The sequence below is a fragment of the Plutella xylostella genome, chromosome 5, assembly GCF_932276165.1.
Source record: "Plutella xylostella chromosome 5, ilPluXylo3.1, whole genome shotgun sequence".
Lineage (NCBI taxonomy): Eukaryota > Metazoa > Arthropoda > Insecta > Lepidoptera > Plutellidae > Plutella > Plutella xylostella.
This window is the reverse complement of record NC_063985.1, coordinates 11683605-11704775: the sequence shown is the minus strand read 5'-3', so window position 1 is coordinate 11704775 and position 21171 is coordinate 11683605. Positions and strand designations below refer to the sequence as shown.

Here is a 21171-nt window from a genome sequence, read left to right as displayed (position 1 = left end):
CTGTCCACAAGTGTCAAGTCAAAATCACAGAGTATGTTAATGAGACACAGAGTGAGTTGTTCTGTTCACGACTTGTCAAAAGTCAAACTTTGGAACTCCTTGTCAATGTCAAATTAACAAAAAAATACACAAACACGCAGCAGTATTTGCATTTTTTTCAATTAATTCTATTTTCAGCAGCAATTCTTCATCCTATTCATGGATTTCCCTGCTACTCCTTCGAACGCATCGGACAGCAATGAATATCCTGGAGCCATACCATCACCGCTTGAGAGTGCTCACGACAATATGAAACGGCGGAGGTAAACTAAATACATTGCACAACTATTGCCGTAAGCCAATGTTTACAGGAACTAATATACTAAGTGTGTGTTTCAGCTCATCTAGATCAATAAAGCGGCGCCGTTTCGACGATGAGCTGGTGGAATATAGCTTGCACTTGCCGGGGGCTTCGTTGGGGAAAGGGGATAAGAGGATGCGTACTCAGTCGTACACCAGCTCGATACCTGAGCCGCTGCCGGTGGCCCCGAGCACCCCGGTGACGCCCGCCGCGCCGCCGCCGCCGCCGCCCCCCGCACGCCGGGTCTCCAAGCCCTCCATCAGTGGCAGCCTCGGCAGGAAGGCGCGGCGTAAAGGACAACTCAGTCAGTTGTCTACGAAGGATCTCGGCCGATGGAAGCCAACTGATGATCTGGCTCTCATTTTGGGAGTTCAGCAGGTTAGTAATTCTGATCAGATGTAGCTATTTATTATTTGAGAATGACTCCTAGTGTATGACCTGGACATTAAGAAACAACTTCAGACAGTAATTAATCAAGACATTTATGTTGCTCATACAAGATTATTTATGCATATTCCAGACAAATGACTTGCGCACAGTGCACCGTGGCGTCAAGTTCTCATGCCGCTTCACTGTGGGCGAGCTGCAGTCTCGCTGGTATGCACTGCTGTACAACGCGGAGGTGTCCCGCGTGGCCGTGGCCGCCATGAGGAACCTGCACCCGGACTTGGTTGCAGCCGTGCAGCAGCAGGCGTTGTACTCTAATGCTGAGGAAGAGCTGCTTGGCACACTGGCTAGTGTGAGTTTCAGGAGTAATGAAAATATTATGGCATTTACATCAAATGCTACATTTAATTCTTAGTGGCGCTGGCGACATGCTGGTTGTGGCTGGAACAACAAAAAATAAACCTTACCTACCAACAACCTTACTACAATTTATCTTGGTGTCTGTCAGCTGGTTAAGCTAAGCCATGTACTTAATCACCCCATTAAAGAAGTGACTGCTTGCTTTAGAATCCTCTGTGTACTTCAGCCTTCCGTAGTCCACTGTTGGACATAGGCCTCTCCTAACGATCGCCACCCCAAACGGTCACCCGCCATCTGCATCCAGCGGCTTCCCGCTACCTTCCGCAGATCATCAGACCAACGGGTTGGGGGGCGACCGACACGCCGTTTGCCGACACGGGGTCTCCACTCCAGAACCTTTCTACTCCAGCGGTCGTCGGCTCTGCGGGCTACGTGGCCAGCCCATTGCCACTTCAGCGTGCTAATCCTTTTGGCTATGTCGGTAAATTTAGTTCTCCTGCGGATTTCTTCATTACGAATCCTATCTCGCAGGGACACGCCTAACATAGCCCTTTCCATAGCACGCTGAGCAACTCTGAGCTTGTGGATAAGCCCTTTGGTGAAGCACCACGTCTCGGCTCCGTAAGTCATCACTGGCAACACGCACTGATTGAAAACTTTTGTTTTCAGACACTGAGGTATGTTTTCAGTGAAGATGTGTCGTAATTTCCCGAACGCTGCCCATCCGAGTTGGATTCTACGAGTTACCTCTTTATCGAAGTTGGATTTACCTAATCGGATCACTTGTCCTAGGTAGGGATACTGATCAACAACTTCGATGGTGACACCTCCTACAGTTACGGGCGATGATGAAACATGTTCGTTCGACATGACCTTTGTCTTGTCCATGTTCATTTTCAGCCCAACTTGTTTAGAGGCATCATTGAGGTCTGTGAGCATTTCGCCTAACTCCTCCAGCGTTTCCGCCATAATAACTATGTCATCAGCAAATCGTAGATGCGAGATATATTCGCCATTGACGTTAATGCCCAGTCTTTTCCACTCTACAAGCTTAAAAACATCTTCCAGTGCACAGGTGAACAGTTTCGGAGAAATAACATCTCCCTGCCTCACGCCCCTTTGCAACTGGATCGGTTTTGTGCTATGTTCGTGTAATCGAACTGACATTGTGGCAGCATTGTACATACATCTCAACACCTCGATATAGCGATAGTCTATATGGCACCGCTGAAGGGATTGAAGCATCGCCCAGAGCTCAATAGAATCAAAGGCTTTCTCATAGTCCACAAACGCTAGACATAAAGGTAGATTATACTCCTCGGTCTTCTGTATAACCTGCCGAAGCGTGTGTATGTGATCTATGGTACTATAGCCTTTTCGGAACCCGGCTTGTTCGGGTGGCTGGAAGTCGTCGAGTCTTTGCTCGAGACGATTCGTAATAACTCTCGAAAACAGCTTGTACAGTCAAGTGCAATTAATCCTGATCCCCTATATAGCTATAACTACAACCCTCCCACATAGGCGCCACCTATGTAAAATAACCTTGAACTACATACACCTTGTTTCGTTACTAAGACTTCTGTATGTGTGTTAAAATATGGCGCTAAATATCGACTTTTATTAATTTAAGCGCCATCTTAAATCAAATATTGGAACTAGCTTCATAAAGTTCATGCCAGAATGTTAAAACCTGTGTTGTTCACTTTTAACTATTGCAAGCCAGCTCAGTGTGATACGAAGTGATTGCATTTTTCACCAGTTTAACTACTTGACGGTGTGGTGTAATCGTTAAGGTATTCGGCTTTCAATATGGAGGTTCAGAGTTCAAATCTCTGGGAGGTGACTTTTAAAATTTATTTTTATGTTTTACTTTGTTAATCATTATAGATAGGTTATTTTAGACTATCTTTATCAATATGAACAGGAAATAAAATAAAAACATAATATATAAGAAAAAGGACTTTATTTCACTAAACAAGTAAATATTATTAGTCTGTATGCAGAATAATTATGAACAAAAGTAAACAAATTCAAAAATTGTAGAATTACAACAATGAGAACCAACATGTTACTAAATTTCACAATTTACATCTCTTGTTGTTTTCTACAATTAAATTATAAATAAGCAACAATTTTATTACTTAGTAGTTACTTATAAATATGTAATCAATTATCTTAACAGTATGAACAAATAATTATCTTACTACTAAATAAATTTTACTCATTTTTAAACTGGGGACCTGTTAAATACCTACTAAACGTATAATAACATAGTTATAATGTTCCATTTCTTCTTTGCGAGTTGTGCTGTTATCGTGTAGAAGATATTTCTCACGCAATGCAAACAGCAACCATAATATCATCCTTAAAATTCTCAAATTAAATCTTGTCATGCGTTAGCTATTTTATAACAGTTCTTCAGGGCCCATTATAGGACATCCATCTTCGGTAACCTTTAAAAACAATAATTTGATCATGCCTTAATGAATATAATAATTGTGACATTATTACTATAGCGTAAAAAGTATATTATGATAATCTATAAGTAAAATAAATGAAAGCCAATAATATATAAAGTAACCAATAAAATTATAAAGAGAAAATACGAACCCAATGTTGTCCTGGCACTTAACTCAATTAATAATGATGACCTTGTTAATAAATTCGTTTGTCATCGTTACAAATCAATAATTTTGATTATATTATAGGTATAAATATAAATCAGATCAATCAGATGGAATTAACAAAACCCATCTCAATGCAACAAAACATTCTCTTCAAGTCTACAATTTCAAATTAGAAATAAATTCAAAATACCCTCTGCGCTTATAATATTTCATATTGTAAACAATTATCACTATTCACTACATAGACTATACTTTTGCTAATGAACCGCAACATATTCACTATTTTGCAAACGAGTTCAATAAGCTTCGTGGCGTAGCGGGCAAATGGTTGGTTTGCGAATAATTGGGCCGCGGGTTCGAGCCCAGATGAAAAACAAAAATAATTTAAATTTTGTATTTCATAATATTATTGTTCTATGAATTCGTTAGTTTGTGTAAATGATGGATATTATCTAAAATCTAAATGATGGATATAAATAGGAGAATAGTAAAATAGTTCTGTGTCTGTCTATAGACACGAGCACTACCGCAACATACGTCACACCGACAAATTGGCTTTGCGTAGTTTGAATTTCTATTTGAAATGCAGGGGGTCAGGTTTTTCTGCACCTGACTGTACACATGGCTCAGAAGTGCAATGGGTCTATAATTCTTCAATAGGGCTTTGTTGCCTTTCTTGAAGAACAAAGTCACTACACTTCTGCTCCATGCCTCCGGGCTTGTGCCTTCGCGTATGACGGAATTAAACAGCCTCCGAAGTGCTATTAAAATCGGTCTACCGCCGGCTTTCAGAAGTTCTGTCGTTATTCCATCATCTCCCGGAGCTTTGTTGTTTTTTAGCTGTTTGAGAGCTATACTAATCTCGTCTAGACTGACGTCCGGAATATCTTCGGTATAGTGTCGGGTGAGTGGCGCTCGGCTGTCGTAGAATCCTCTAGCATAGATCTTTAGAACTAGAATGATGACCATTCTGTTATTAACAAGACATTCAATTAAAATTCACCGTTCCTCATTCCAGAACTCCCACCCGGGCGTGGAGAAGTTCCAGGAGTTACTGGAGCAGAACCCGCATGTGTTCTACCAGTCACGCTCCGCCAAGACGTTGCAGGCGCACTGGCAGCTGCTGAAGCAGTACCAGCTGCTGCCCGACCAGACTGTGCAACCACTGAACAAAGGTATGATTACTTTCATGTAAATCCTATTGAATGAACGAATTAGGGCTGTAATGTAATAGGCATGATTTATGCAACAAGATAGAGTCATGGCTAGTGCAGGGTAATCGTGTGACACGCCTGAGCTGTGGGACAGGTGTGGAGCACTCTTTTGAAGGCCCTCTGTTATGTGTCAAGTGTGTTGCTAGAACAGTACACGTGTTCTACCAGACGCGCTCCGCCAAGACGCTGCAGGCGCTCTGGCAGCTGTTGAAATAGTACCAGCTCAGCTTCTGCCAGACCAGACTGTGCAGCCGCTGAACAAAGGTACACAGATTAAACTATAATTTGTAATACAATAAGAAATATTAATAGGGTGACTCCTGAGCTGGAGCTGCTCTCATAGGTTATGATTGTGATGGCAACAATATACAATAATTATTGTGTATATGACTTTGTTCACCACTCGTGAACAAAGTCAATATCATTATACATACCTACACCATTTTTTGTCACCAATTACAACAAAAAAAACTTACCTATTAAATATGTTTGAATACATGCATGCATGAATGCTACTATTTTTATGTATGTGTTGACTTAGGTGCCAGTTATTACAAGTTAATAAAAACATAAGCGAATCATGTGATTAAATGCAAACTGCGCCATAAATCGGCAGAAACCAAATCCAATCGGTGTGGCATTTTTTCAGCTGTGTAAATTTATCAATTATGCTGCTTGATTAACTTATTTATAAGAATTTAATTTATCACATAAATTATAACTTTATCCTCGGCAGCGTGGCAGCATACTATTTGGTTTTTTTTCCATTTGTTAGGGTGTCAAGGTGTGTCTACTTCACGGTCTCACTCAAGTCTGTATATAACAATGACAAAGGAATAAAGAGAGGACCTGGCATAAAAATCGGTACTTAAAAATATATCGTCGTCTCTTTTTAACTTATTGGTGTTATCCTACGTAAAAAAGGACAACAGTAGTTTTGTCTTTGCCTAAAATTACAACATTGCGACCGGTCGCCATGTTGATTGACATCCAAACACAAGGTACTTCAGCTGTCAAACAATTTGTTTACATTTTTCAAGAAAAAAGCCGCCATTTTAATTGACACCAAAGTTTAGGTAGGCGCATTTTTTTCGTGGATATGCCATGTCCTCTCTTTATTCCTTTGTCAATGGTATTTAAGGAAGGCTGAAGACATAATTTCTTTGGTAGTCTATATTAAAGCTACGACAAAATGATTGTACTTTATACCAAGGCAGTCTTTGTTGATAGACACCTCAGAACATTAACGAAAGAAACTTAAATGATGTATTTTTTTCAGATGAAGTGACGACATTCTCCGATGCTGAGGAGACAATGAACGATGCGGAGCTGCAGGACATGAGGGAGGATGGCATGGACATAGAGCTGCAGTTGGCTGACAGGTTTGTTGTATTATACTATACACCACCTCTAGACACGCTGTATGAACGATGTAGGCGGTTAGACTGTTTACTGACTAAAGAGCGCGTCTCCAATTCAATTCCTGCTGGAGCAATGACGTTAGGTTTCGTCCTATAGAAAATGGCAATAGAACAGCCCTCTATAATCGCACCTCTGCATAAAATACATGTAATAATGTCGTTTGGATGATTTGGATCAACAGACGAGAGATAGTAGGTAAACAAGCCTAATATGCAAAAGTGTATGAAACCAAAAAATATCTCAGTGTCCCCCTAAGTTACCCCTTTTCGGCTTTAGGCTTACCATACCACTTTTGCAACACCCTGCATAGCTGAAGCAAAAACGTTAACCTCCAACCCTTTTCACCCCAGGGAGGAAAAGTACCAGATCCGCCAGCTAGAGAACAGCTGGTCGCGCTGGCAGGTGCTGGTGCAGTCGGTGGCGGGCGCCGGCGCCGAGCTGGACAAGCACACGCTGGCCGTGCTGCGCGGCGCGCTCGTGCGCTACCTCATGCGCTCCCGGGAGGTGAGTGACGCAGCTGCATGCGAGCTAGTGTCAGTAACATAGACGCACCGGCGCCGAGCTGGACAAGCACACGCTGGCCGTGCTGCGCGGCGCGCTCGTGCGCTACCTCATGCGCTCCCGGGAGGTGAGTGACGCAGCTGCATGCGAGCTAGTGTCAGTAACATAGACGCGCCGGCGCCGAGCTGGACAAGCACACGCTGGCCGTGCTGCGCGGCGCGCTCGTGCGCTACCTCATGCGCTCCCGGGAGGTGAGTGACGCAGCTGCATGCGAGCTAGTGTCAGTAACATAGACGCACCGGCGCCGAGCTGGACAAGCACACGCTGGCCGTGCTGCGCGGCGCGCTCGTGCGCTAGGTACCTCATGCGCTCCCGGGAGGTGAGTGACGCAGCTGCATGCGAGCTAGTGTCAGTAACATAGACGCACCGGCGCCGAGCTGGACAAGCACACGCTGGCCGTGCTGCGCGGCGCGCTCGTGCGCTACCTCATGCGCTCCCGGGAGGTGAGTGACGCAGCTGCATGCGAGCTAGTGTCAGTAACATAGACGCACCGGCGCCGAGCTGGACAAGCACACGCTGGCCGTGCTGCGCGGCGCGCTCGTGCGCTACCTCATGCGCTCCCGGGAGGTGAGTGACGCAGCTGCATGCGAGCTAGTGTCAGTAACATAGACGCACCGGCGCCGAGCTGGACAAGCACACGCTGGCCGTGCTGCGCGGCGCGCTCGTGCGCTACCTCATGCGCTCCCGGGAGGTGAGTGACGCAGCTGCATGCGAGCTAGTGTCAGTAACATAGACGCACCGGCGCCGAGCTGGACAAGCACCTACCTCATGCGGTCGAGAGAGGTGAGCATGCTGGCCGGGAAAGGCGATTCACACACTTGACCGCGTACCGCGGCGGTGGGCGGATTATCATTGTATGCAAAAATTGCAGTTTATATAGAAAAAAAACGCTTACCCGCACACACTGCAGCTGCCTCACCGCGCGATGATTTAGTTTGTTAAATCTACAATCCGCGCGGTGAGGCGCTGAAGTGTGTGAACCGTCAAACACGGCATCTTTGTCGACGTAGATAAAGTTGTTTGATAGACTTTCCACAAATCGCTTCAAGGTGTTGATCGCGAATTGAGTTATAGAGACGTTTGTCTATGTCGGTAACGGTGCCGTGTTACCGATCCTCCGAAATTCGTATGTTTCTGCTGCTGTCAAGTCTAGGCCGGAATTTAAATACTGAGTTACCCTACAGATGGCGTTAGTTGATGCCACTATAATATGGGTTTGAAAGTGGTTTGAAAGGAATTTCTGGGTTCTTACTTTTCCAGAGATTTATAGCCACAGATAGTAAAATTAAGCGATGGTGGCTATGTAAGTATCTGAGATTGTACTCGTACCGGCATAATTTATCCATCAGAACCGCCACCTAAGATAGTCAGCGGCTGACTCTATTCTGACTGACTAATCCTTTCACCTAGCACAAATGCATAATGATAATATCATAAAGAAAAACTATTTACTTTTTTAATCTCACATATTAGGTTTTAATTAATTAGGTGCTTACTTATTTACCAGACTACGGCGAAGCCAAATCGAGGGTTATGATTTGCTGTTCTAATAACACACCAAAAACATTTACTTACAAAATATTTACCAACCATTTTTAATTACAATTATTTATTTCACTTACACAGTAAAAACATGTGTATAAAATATTTACCAACCCATACTCTTAAAATATTGTGTAAAGTGAAATGGATCATTGTAATTAAAAATTGATTTATAATACACATCCATTAATAACCTGTATGTGTGGTATGTTGTCTATGGTCGTATCCATGGCTACTATCGTAGGAAAATTATTGTGACGAGGACATGTGTCCACAATAATCATCATTAGATCTATAGTAAATAGTCCAGTCAATAAATGACTCAAAATGAGGTGTAGAGTGCGTGAGCAGGTAACTAAGCGATTCCTTCAGAAACTTGTTCAGGGGGATTAGGTTGTTAACATACCAAAAGTCCTGACTCCTAGGTGATGAGCGGGGGGGAGGAGGGGGGGATAAAGGTACGAATTTTTGGTTTTTAGCTTATATCTCGAAAACGGTGCATCGGAGAGAAATATTATCAATTAATAAAATGTAGCTCTTAAAATTATCTAAAACTTTTATATCATATGTTTTTTTCTAATTCCTAACCGTTTTCGAGCTATTACCCTCGGAAAAAGTTGAAATTTACAAGAAAAATGTATTCACGTCAAAACATTCATAAACATTGCATCATATTGTCTAAACCTATTCATAAATGAAAAAAATGAATAGAAAAGAAGTTGTAGATTTTTTAATTCCCTTTTAGAATATATATATATATGCTGGTTAATGTTCAACCCACCTAAAGTTACAGCTATTTTACTCACACTTAAGCTTACTAATTCGGTGAGCTATGTCAGTGACTTTACCAAAATGCAAGTTTAAAGTAGCTCTAACTTTAGGCGGGTTAGACATTGACCAGCATATGTAATATATTCTAAAAGGGAATTAAAAAATCTACAACTTCTTTCCTCTTCATTTTTTTCGTTTATGAATTGGTTAAGACAATATGATGCAATGTTTATGAATTTTTTGACATGAATACATTTTTCTTGTAAATTTCAACTTTTTCCGAGGGTAATAGCTCGAAAACGGTTAGGAATTAGAAAAAACATATGATAAAAAAGTTTTAGATAATTTTAAGAGCTCTATTTTACTAGTTTATAATATTTGTCTCCGATGCACCGTTTTTGAGATATAAGCAAAAAACCAAAAATTCGTACCTTTATCCCCCCCTCCTCCCCCCCCGCTCATCACCTAGGAGTCAGGACTTTTGGTATATTAACAACCTAAGCCCACTGAACCAGTTTCTGAAGGAATCGCTTAGTTTCCTGCTCACGCACTCTACACCTCATTCCTTGACTGGACTAAAATACCTACAATGCACATATTTATTGCAATAATATTGATAAAAGTCTAGATAGGATCCTGTGTCCTGTGGATCTTGATTTATTCACAGTATACACAGATGTGGATCTTCATACTTCATGAATTGTATCTCTCAGCTCGTAGGGTTGCCTGGAAGAGATCGCTTTTAGCGATAAGACCGGATTTTAAGTCTTAAATGTTATTTTAAGGGCCTGTTTCACAATGTCTGGTTAGTGGCTACCTGTAAGATAAAACACATGCTGTCACTGTCAAAAAAATAATAACAGAGAGTGACAGCATGTATTTTATCTCACAGGTAGCCACTAACCAGACATTGTGAAACAGGGCCTAAGTGTTTTATTTACAATAATAAAGTTATACTACTACTACATACTTGTTCCGTCACATTCAAAGCCTCTTCAAAAACGCTTATCTGTTTCACATACGCATTTAATGTATCCATCTACCTAATTATTGAGTTACGGGTTAAAATTTATTTCCCAATGCGTTAAGATCACTTCAAAAGACAAAATAAGATGCTAAATTGTACCTAATAGACTATAAATAGTATAAGTAGTAATAATGATAATATTATTATGTTTTACACTATTCATAACTGGCTTCAGCTAAAGCTACTAAGTAATGAAACAGACACTCACTACAACTGCAAAAAAAGTCCTGAAACAAATCTCCCTGAATGGCATGTTTTGAATAGTGAAGCGAGGTATACGGTATACTACCTACTAGACAGACAGTGTTAGTTTAAAGTCGGTCAATAAAATCGAAAGCCTCCCCATGTGGCGATGTCCATTACGGTATCGGTGTCGTGTCACGGGAGTAGGTCACTCAAGGCCGCAGCCTGGCGGTACACTTCGATCGTGGCACTGAAAAATAATCATGCGACCACCCCAAGCCGCCCCGTTTCATATGAGTGACAATTATTGTACGTTTTTTAACGGTGTCACGAGGACTAAGTACATATTATATTTAGTTACTGAACGGATCCTGTATAGGTATGGTACATGTGCATCTTATTCACGTTCATTTTATTTAATCCAAGCTTAAGTTTAGTCTTCGTCATATTTCCTCCTCTGCTTCTCACATGTTTTCGATGTAGTTCTCATCAGTGGTGACTGTCATTAATACTTGGACATTATCGTCATCATCGTATGAATTATATTTTATTGTTTTTGCTGTTTCAAAAGCCAGATCCAATGCCATAGTTTGCACAAATATTTGGTCATCTTTAAACCCATAATGATTTATTTATAATAAAAGACTGCATGTTCATTCTTATAGAAGATTCGAAACTTACAGAGAACAAAATCTTAAAAGGTAAAATTATTATTAGTATGTTAAAAAAAACTTTTGTCCGCTATACGAAACGGGCACTAAACACAACAGTATGTGACAGGGCACATACCTATCGATTAGCCCCATTTTAATAAAATATACCGTAACTACCATGTCCCTTAATTATAGGCCTAGATGTCAGTGTCCTTGTGTGTAGGAATGTTAGAAGCCAGGGATGGATCAATCCACTTTTGATTGCCAAGTGCTTACCGTTTAGTTCAAAGGGCAGTTATAGTAACATTAGTGTTCTTGATAATAGCTTTTCATATATCGAAATGATAATGGTGCAGCGAATAATTTAGACACAAGCTGAAAGCTAACATAAACTGAAAGTGGCAACTCCTGTGAATAAGATCTTTATGAAATATTAATAGGTACGCCTACCGTCTCTTGGGAGGAAATAGAAAGAAATCAAATACATCTTATTTAACACTAGAAGACATCTCAATGTAACACTTTTATGGTAAACTTAACACTTCTACCCTGGTTACACCTACCGAGTAGAGCAGTATCCTCGGCCGAGCACTCGGTCAATTGCTAGCCGTTCATTGGTCGAGGATCGGCCGAAAATACTGTCTCGCCACTCTACTCAGTAGGTGTAATGAGGGTATTACGATTCACGGATAAAAATCTTCATCAAGTCCAAAGTATCTACAACTACAACCTTACAGCGATACCATGCTCTCCAATGAGCCTTATGTTTTCATGTTTAACAAACGCATTCGAGCCACTTCAACAACAAAACATCCATTGTTTTCTGTTTTTCATTCATCAGCCATATTTTCATAACAATATCGCTAAATACTGCTCGGTTACGGCAGGAAATGTTACTTGCTTTTGTATGTTGTCTGAAATTATCATTCGCGTAGACAGTGGCTCCCCCTTTTCAGATAGTTTGTAAAAGAGATGTGAGTCTTGAGATGGTGGAATTAATGTTAATTGTACATAAATATAATCTGTAAGTATCTAAAGTGTTAAGCAAAGGTATCATATTGTAGTCCCTGTTACGCGCACTAGATCGCTGTGATAAACTTTTCCCAAGATACAACACCTGAACATTTTCATAGTGGTATGGCAGCTAGTTTTAGTCAACTTCTAGTATTCTGCCTAGTACCTAAGTAAGTAAGCGTTGTATGATTGTATTATGGAACGAATCGTAATTATTTACATGTCTTTGAGTCAATGAAATATTTCTTAATAAAATGTAGTACCGCGATAATTAATTTCCCTCGCCTTGCATTCTTATTTCATCAAATATTATCCACTACATACATATTATTGTACTATGTGTCAGCTTCAAACATACTTACCGTTTTTTAGTTCTGTGAAATAGTAAAGCAACATCCATCCATCCACAGTTATAAACCTAGGGTGCATGAAAGGTACCGTGGTAGGCGACATACGGTATTCTGACTGGCTCTTTCACCCCGGTGATAAACCAACACACTAAGAAAAATTCTTCTTACCTGCTAATACCAGAATTAAGTTTCAGTAGCAAACATATGATGGTTCAGACTGCCGGATGAGTAGGTACCTACTGATTAATCAGAAAGCAGGAAATCGTTGTAATTTGGGTATCCTTTATTATTTCGTTCGAAATACCAATTCAGTTATTATGTATGTATCATTGCTGTCGAACTGAGTTCCGATAAGATCTCTATAATTGTAATAATTTTGCTAATACTTGTAGTTTTTTTTATTTTGTGTGGTCTTTTGAACTGTTATTGTGATTTATGTATTCATTTTATCTTTTAGAACACTGACTTTAAACTTCCTCACTTTGTGATTTGAAGTATGAATATGTTTAAATTGCTGTTTACGGATATTATTTTTAAATAAGTAAGTATAATATTAATCAGTCGTCCTTGGAAATTTGTAATCTCGTACTAATTTGTATCGGTATCAACTATTGCGCAGGAGTTTGATTAACCTCACACCGTCCTGATAACGTGTGTAGGTACTGTTTTTATATTTATTTCATATTCTAATTCAGCTTAGCTTAATGAACTATAAAAACCCCGATGATAGGACATAATAATAAGTGAGGGTGCTAGAAAGTGAGGGTGTAACTTGGATACTTAGTTAGTTATTTTTACGAATCATAGACTCTTGGCCGGACCTCAAACTCAGTAGCTCAGCAGAGCCTGTAACCATGCATGGGTGTCAGACAGTATATCTGCCAAGTCGAGCCAAATAGTGGCACCATCCTTTTCTCGAAGTCATCATCATCACGACCCATCACGTCCCCACTCCTGGGGCACGGGTCTCCTTCCGATGAAGGAAGGGTTTAGGCTAAGTCCACCACGCTGGCCTAGTGCGGGTTGGTGGACCCCAACACAAACAAGCTTGTGCTGAGAGAGTTGTCCGGTAAGTGGGTAAGATTCTCGAAGTAGTTGAGGCCATTTTCAACCCACCTATAACTGGGTTGTCAATAATTATTGAACTTTAATATTAATAAAATAGATTAAAACAACATTCGGACACAAGGCAATCGACAAGTGCTCTCATGAAAATTTAAATCATTGTAACGTTAAAAAAACGCACGCGAAATGCAAAAAAGGAAGAAAAACAGGTCGTTATCATTACAATATATATTCGCATAGTGTATTTGGCTCAGTACACATATATAAGTACAATCGACAGCAAATTATGTTACCGTTTTAGTTTAAAACCGTGTGGTCGAAAACCATTTATTTGGGATTTCAGATGGGTATTGTAAATACATACACAGACCTAACAATAGATTCCTGTAGGACCACTATCAGGATATCGTTGTTAGGGTTCCGTAAGTCTACTACCCTATTAGTTTTTATCTCATAGCACCTGCTAATAAGCTCCTTCTCTAGCAACACGGCTATGTAAACTTTTCACTGGCAACCATTTAGGCTTTATATACCTATTACCTACTAATGTAGGTAGTTGCTCTAGAGGTTGAGGAGCCTCATTACTAACCGTTGCACTGTTCATGGCTAAAGAAAGCAGTTAAGTTTCATTCAAAACGTCAAATTCATTGGATCGGAGTGTACCGGCACAGATAACATGGACAATTAATGTGATAATTTAATGTAATTAACGCAATGCCAAGATAGCGCGGAATAACACCCATTCAATAACACCAGAGTGGCTCACGTTGTCACCGAAACATAGTTCCGTGTACGGTATTTCTTCATATTGACCTGGAATAAACGTTCCTAGCGTTGGGGTCCACCAACCCGCACTAGGCCAGCGTGGTGGACTAGGCAGAAAACCCTTCCTTCATTGGAAGGAGACCCGTGCCCCAGCAGTGGGGACGTGATGCGTAGAGTCCTCAAATTCTGTTCTAAAAGTTTCCCCGCATCCTTGCTGATGTCATCTGACCATCTACCAACAGCTCTGCGACCGTCTTAGACATCTTTCTGTGACCGCGATTATACACAATAACATGTTGTCCTACCGACGAGCCAAGTGGACACTTGGCTCACATCACATGCACTTTAGTTAGGAGACCTGCGCACCGAACCTTGCCATGGACAGGCCCCTGGCATAATATCGGCCTCCCTTCGGCCGTTCTTCTTAGACGCTCGCACCTTTTACTCGTAAAATAACATAAAACAAAAGCAGGTTACCTAATTCTTAATACATATAAGTACATGAACACACTACACCAATATCGTTTGACTCTCTGCCTGTCTATTTCTGAGCTATCACAAGTACTCGGCTGATAACGTATCAGGCAATTATATTGTCAACAATAAATTTATATCTGTTTATTTATGCGATTGCATTGTGCGTTATATCACTTGATTGTATAGTTGTGTACATATTAATTGTACTGGCAACGAGAAAAGTGATATTCTTTAACACTTATTACTTTAAATTACCCAAACCTGTCCTTGTTAAAAATCGATCAAATAAAAAAAAATACCACAAAATTATGAGATCCACTCAGTGTTAAAATTATAAATAAGTACACTAGAAAATAAAGTCTCTAGCTTCAAAAATACCTACTCTAGCGTTTATACCTGACTATCTAGGTTTTATATTGAAATTTGAACAATCTATTAAATAATACAGCTTGCCTGCCTGTTTCTCACCTTATATCTTTACCTATACTAGCGAACATTAAGGATGTCTTAATTTATTTAACGAACGACAGATAATGAAATGATTACAGCTCGCGTGCTACTCATGAATTAACAGTTTCCGATATTGATAGTACATTCTGTAATTACCACGATTCGTTCGACTTGGATATTTCAATTTAGTTCTGAATTAACTGACGAGGCAGCGCCAGGCATAAAATATTACATTACGTTTGCTTAATACGAACATTTCGCGTACTTTTCAATATTTATATGTAGGTATTGAACTAAATATTGATTGCTACATCGCTACTTATTTCTCAATGATTTCGAATAATGCAGATACACAGTTTTTGGAATTATTATGTGGCTGCAGTTATTATACGCGTTTCCCGTGGGAATGAGCCTGTAGCACTCATGAATGTTGTGGCATTATGGTAGTGAAATATGTAGTTTTAGAAATCGGTTAAGTATTAGTTTCTGACTTATTTACAGACATTCTAAGGTATATTTTACACTCCCAGATTTTCTGATTACACCAGTTACTGCCAGTTTCACTAACTCTATCTACCGATGACTGGTAGTTACTTTCATACTATTTTGATATCACTGCATTTCATACGCAAGTTCTGGTTAACATGATATGTGATAGTTGTGAAACTAACAAAAAGAAGACTACTATTTTGTGTATTACGATTTGATTTGCCCTTTTTAGTTGCAGTGTACGTGTAGGTGTATCGATATAATTATAATGACTCATTTTTGCAAATAATCGTAATAAGTGGCTATCTACTTATTATATTTGTCTTATATTGATATACGTAGTATTTGTAGGTACTTATAGATATTTAGTACAGTTGTTATAGTAGCACTGGTGTCCACAATGTAGGTACATATTAATACAATTTTCTATTGTGTAGTTATGGTACTGGAATCATTATTATAAAGGTAAATTCATCACAATGTTGTAACCATCAACTTTCTCTTGTGTAAAAATATATTGCGGTTCCATCCAATGCCTGCAGTGCCTAGACAAAATAATGTTGGCAGTTGGCAGGTATGGCACTATGTATCTAGGTTTTGGATACCGTCTGTGACAAGGGAGAACTCTCTTGAATAGAAGAAATAAGCAAATAGATTTCAGTGATTTTAGGCGTTATTTAATGACAGTCTGCGGTGGCGCTGAGATCAATTTGTAGATGTATGGGCCTTTACTCCCACTTTTGAAACGTCTTCCATTTACTCATTTTCCTTTTCGAGATGAAATTTAAACACTTTAAACTCCCGTTGAAGTTGCGGTGCTTTGATTTATCAACGTCGAATAACGAGCCTGTTCAGCGGCCGCTGTCGCAGGCGGATTGTATTTATGTCTACTGTCTACTAGCTTAGGCCCGTCTCCCCTAAAGTAACAAAACAGGCACGGTAACGTTGCCTCGACGTCATCACCACCTCTGTGCGTACCTAACACGCGTCGTGTCGTATCGTAACTAATGCGCGTTCAAGTTCTTTTCAGCTAAGAGCGTTAGAGGCGAAATGAGTGTAGGTATTGTTTTCAAGCGTTATTGTTTAGTTAGGTGATGAGTGGCGCCGACCCGGCCCCGAGGTCACCTGTCCTCACCTCTGTGTTTAAATATTCCAGCGGTTTCATATACAGGCTGCTGCTGCGTTTAAAAGAGTTTCACGTTTAAAAAAGAAAATTGCGTAAGTTTCGTGATATTGGGGAAACAATGATGTGTTATGTAATTTTCAGTAGTTTACAGTCTACGCTAACCTAACGAAGTAGGGATGAAATTTGCGTACCTAATTACGAATCAGCTTCAAACGAAATCGAACACGTACCAAATGATGCTATTGTTTTTTACCTAGGTAGGTAAGTACATCAGGTAGGCTTAACTTGAAGACTAGGCTACCGCCAAGACACTACGTATCAAAACTATTTAGGTACCTAGGACCTAGGAACTTGCGTACAATGTACAAATAAGTACACCTTTTAGTAGCTACAAAATGTAATTATAGTACGAAGTATCCATTTACTTACCATACCACTGTGATTTGAATAGGTAACTATTATTTTCCGTCAGTTAGCTGTCTTTCTTCACATAGCGCCCTGTAGCTCGGGGTGATTGTTATGTATTATGTGTGTATAATCGATGAAGGCCGACTAATGTGTTTCCAATTACAAGCTCGAATAAATCATAATTTCCCCGTACACGGCCACACAAACGTATCCTAGATACCATCAACGACTAAACTGTTCCGAGCTGATCAATACTGGCATCAGCACCCTGGGCCCTGTAGGCTGTAGGCCAATCTTTAGGGTTAGGCCCTATTGGTGCGTTGCGTCACTGCCATAAATTTTCGGACGTTTGGACGATCTTCCGTTTGGGCCGAAGCAACGCAACCCAAACCAATGAGGCCTCACACTTAAGCGCCCTGCCACGCTATATCTCCATAATATCTACCAGAGTGACGAAAACAAGGGCATTTCCAGATAGCAGTGGGCCGCAGCACCCGCGACCACTCGATCGACGTGGACCTGAGCCTCGAGGGGCCGTCGGCGAAGGTGTCCCGGCGGCAGGCCACCATCCGGCTGCGCAACAGCGGCGACTTCTTCATATCCTCGGAGGGGAAGCGGCCCATCTTCATCAACGGCCGGCCCGTGCTGCAGGGGAATAAGGTCAAGCTCAACCACAACAGCGTCATCGAGGTATGGTCATTGTAATAATACTAGCAGTTAGCGCAAGCTTCGCCTTAAAAAGTTTTCGCGTGGAAATTCCGCGATAAAAAGTAGACTATGTGTTAATCTAGGGTGTCAGCTAACGCCAGACCAAATTTCATTTAAATCGGTTCACACTCACAAACTTTTAATATTATAGCAGGATGTGGGGACATTTCTCACACGGACATCGGATCCCAAGCTAGGCAGAGCCTGTAGTTAAATAGGTATCGGACAGTCCGATATATTTAGGTATACAGATATGCAAATCGCGCGAGTGTTTAGAATGTTTTAGAATATGTAATTTTGTGTTTAGCTAATGTTCCGGGTTATGACGCTAGTGCGCCGAGGCGAGTTTGTGTCGATGCGGCGAAGGGCTGGGTGTGTCAGTGTTTTTGACTGAAAGGATCAACAGTGTTTTGACTGAATGGATCGACAGTGTTTTTGACTGAAAGGATCTTTTTGTCGGATTTTTACGCGTTGCTATTGCTACTCGAATTGGTAATAATGTTTCTAAAGTGGCTCAGAATTCATAACTATTCAACGCTGCAAGTTATACGATTAAGTACAGTGAGCGTGTGGCGGTGGCTTAAAATTTCCCTGTTTACTAACTAATCGGTGGAGATGCAAAAAAAAATCGATAGATGTAAAAATTCTGAAATGAAATATGTTATCATTATCAATCATCCTTAATCGTTTTATTACCTAAAACTAAAAGATTTAAAGATAACGATACCAACGAAATTAACAGTATCGTTAATTTCGTTGGTATTTATTGAAATCCATAGATTAATACGAGTTCCTATAATTTTAAAATGTAATTCACTTATATCACTTGTGAAATACCTACCTGCTTCAAGGATATTAATTTATATACGTAAGATTTTATCGTTCGTTTTGTTAAATTTAATACATAACTTCAAAAAGTTCTTCAATGAAAGCTTGATTTTTGTGACATATTTTGAGATTAATAAGTTTTAGTCTAGCCTTAAAATAATGTACTTATAGGTAGCCAGGTAGGTATGTAGGTATCCTGATAATATTCATAATTCTTAGTTTGGGAAGTTTGGGTAGTATTATTCATAATTTAATAATGTTTTTTGTCACCAGATCGCGGGTCTCCGCTTCATATTCCTGATCAACCAGGAGCTCATCAGCGCCATCAGACAAGAAGCCGTCAAAGTTAATATTCCAGTGTGAACTTGCCTTACTCAGTATTACTTTAGATATTAAGTTTTCGTGTATCTGTTAGCGCTCACATACCGAATTTTCAATATAAAAACTTTTAAGTGAAATGTGTTTTTTATTCATTTAAATATAAATTACCCAGTTAATCGATATTGCTAAGCCTGAGAATATAGCGTCAGTTATGTGCTTCGTGCCCTATACGACAAATCAATGCACAGGAGATGCAGCTACTTAGCTAGCTAGTTTGTAAGTATTGTTTTTTTTAGTTGAACAAAAACATCATGTTTAGCCTTATGATGATGATGATGTATAAAGGTATGGGTCCCACCTATCGGTATTGTATGTATCGGACCAAACAGATTTTCATAAATGTATTTAGAAACGGTGTCGGCAATGCCGATGATATGGACGCACTTGTGTGAATTTCAATACAAATAATGCTGAATGCGATGCGTCCGTTGCGTACGATGCCCTACGTGGACGCTTCGCTTAAAACGCCGCCACATTGCATGGTCACCGCGCTATAAGCTTCGATGTGATTGGCTACAAGCCTCAACATGCATCGTACAGTAACAGTACAAACATACTGTTTACTACCTACTTGATGTCATGTCAATCCAATCACTGAACAGGGGAAGCTTATCGAGCGGTGGCCATGTCCTGGTTTCCGATCACAAAACTTTCCTACAGTAGTTAGGTAGGTACTTTCATTGTGGTTGCGGTAGGTCTGACTATTATAAGTAAGTAGGTGTTTTTGATTCCTACGCCAAACATGAGACGAGAGCGTAGGTACAATGGGTACCTACGTAATTAAACCAACTTGAGATGGAACTAAAAGCCGAACCCCACATAGGTACTGTTTAGTGCAGTTTTACCTTAGGTACGTACCTAGGTACATTGCGGGGTATGTATGATGGATAGGATAGGTTAAAAAGTAGGTAATTATGCTTACGCAACAAGCCCAGCAATGTATGTCCAGAGGTTACTCTTCTATTCACTCGCACTTCGCACTTAACAGTATGCGAATCATCCTTAACTGTAGGTGCTGAAGTCTTCAGCAGTTTGTCCTTTACCTACTTGACAAGCACCTGTGTAAACGAATCAGGAATTGACAAACATATTTATGCTAATTTATTCATGTAATAGATTTTATTTACATTGATTGAGCTTGATAGCTCTGCTTCTGTTATTTCTTTTAGATTTAACATTACGTCGCGTAGGTACCTACAATAACTACAAATAGGTAGGTCCTTTTTTATTAAGATATTTTTTATCGTAGGTAATGTTGAATAAAGTTGAGTTAAGATAACTGAAGGGTTCTCTCTAGCTTTACAAAAAACTAACGAACGTACTATCATCATGCAATCGGAAAGTTTAATGCAACGACCAACGAGATGAGTCGGGGTTGTCACAGGAACGCTCTGAAGCTTCCCAAGCCAACAGCTTTTGACCCACCGCCCTGACAAGGTGACAAGCGGATGGACCGTCACAGAAGTAAGTTTCAGACAGTTTTGAAAAATAGGACGCGTTGTTCCATTCCTACTGTAACTGTAATCCGAAAGGTAGGTCCATGGTACCACAGTACTCATGATTCTGTACTAAGTACGGTCAGCTCCATAAGTAGCTATACACTGCCGTACCTTGTCAAACTGAGGAACCGTCAATGTTTCTATGAATTGATAGGCGGTTTCAGATTGACAAGGTACAAAAATGTATATAGTGCCACAAACTTATCTGTTCCGGTGAGAGCGAACTAAATTGGTCCCTTTTTGGTCCATATAATCTATGTCAATATGAAATTCATTTATTAAGTAATGAGGTATGGACCAATTTAGTTCGCTCTCACCGGAACAGATAAGTTTGTGGCACTATAGCTACTTATGTTGTATATGCCTACTTCAGTTTCACGACTTATGAAATTTTTAGGTACTTAGGTAATATGGACACTACAATCCAATAAATATCAAATAATACCCTGGAGGTATGAACAAAAGCCATTCGTATTACAATAACGTGTTACTATGTAACAAAACGAACATGAAATTAAAGATAG

At 40.2% G+C, this 21171-nt stretch overlaps 1 protein-coding gene across 1 annotated transcript; it reads left to right on the top strand.

The window, feature by feature from the left end:
- The first annotated feature begins 83 nt into the window (after nucleotides 1-83).
- LOC105391276 (microspherule protein 1) lies at nucleotides 84-19225 on the top strand. Its single transcript, XM_038112793.2, has 8 exons — nucleotides 84-302; nucleotides 379-718; nucleotides 861-1079; nucleotides 4733-4889; nucleotides 6208-6310; nucleotides 6701-6854; nucleotides 17706-17921; nucleotides 19041-19225. Exons 1-8 carry the CDS (start codon nucleotides 199-201, stop codon nucleotides 19128-19130), a joined length of 1383 nt encoding a protein of 460 aa, XP_037968721.2. The 5' UTR covers nucleotides 84-198; the 3' UTR covers nucleotides 19131-19225.
- The last annotated feature ends 1946 nt before the right edge of the window (nucleotides 19226-21171 follow it).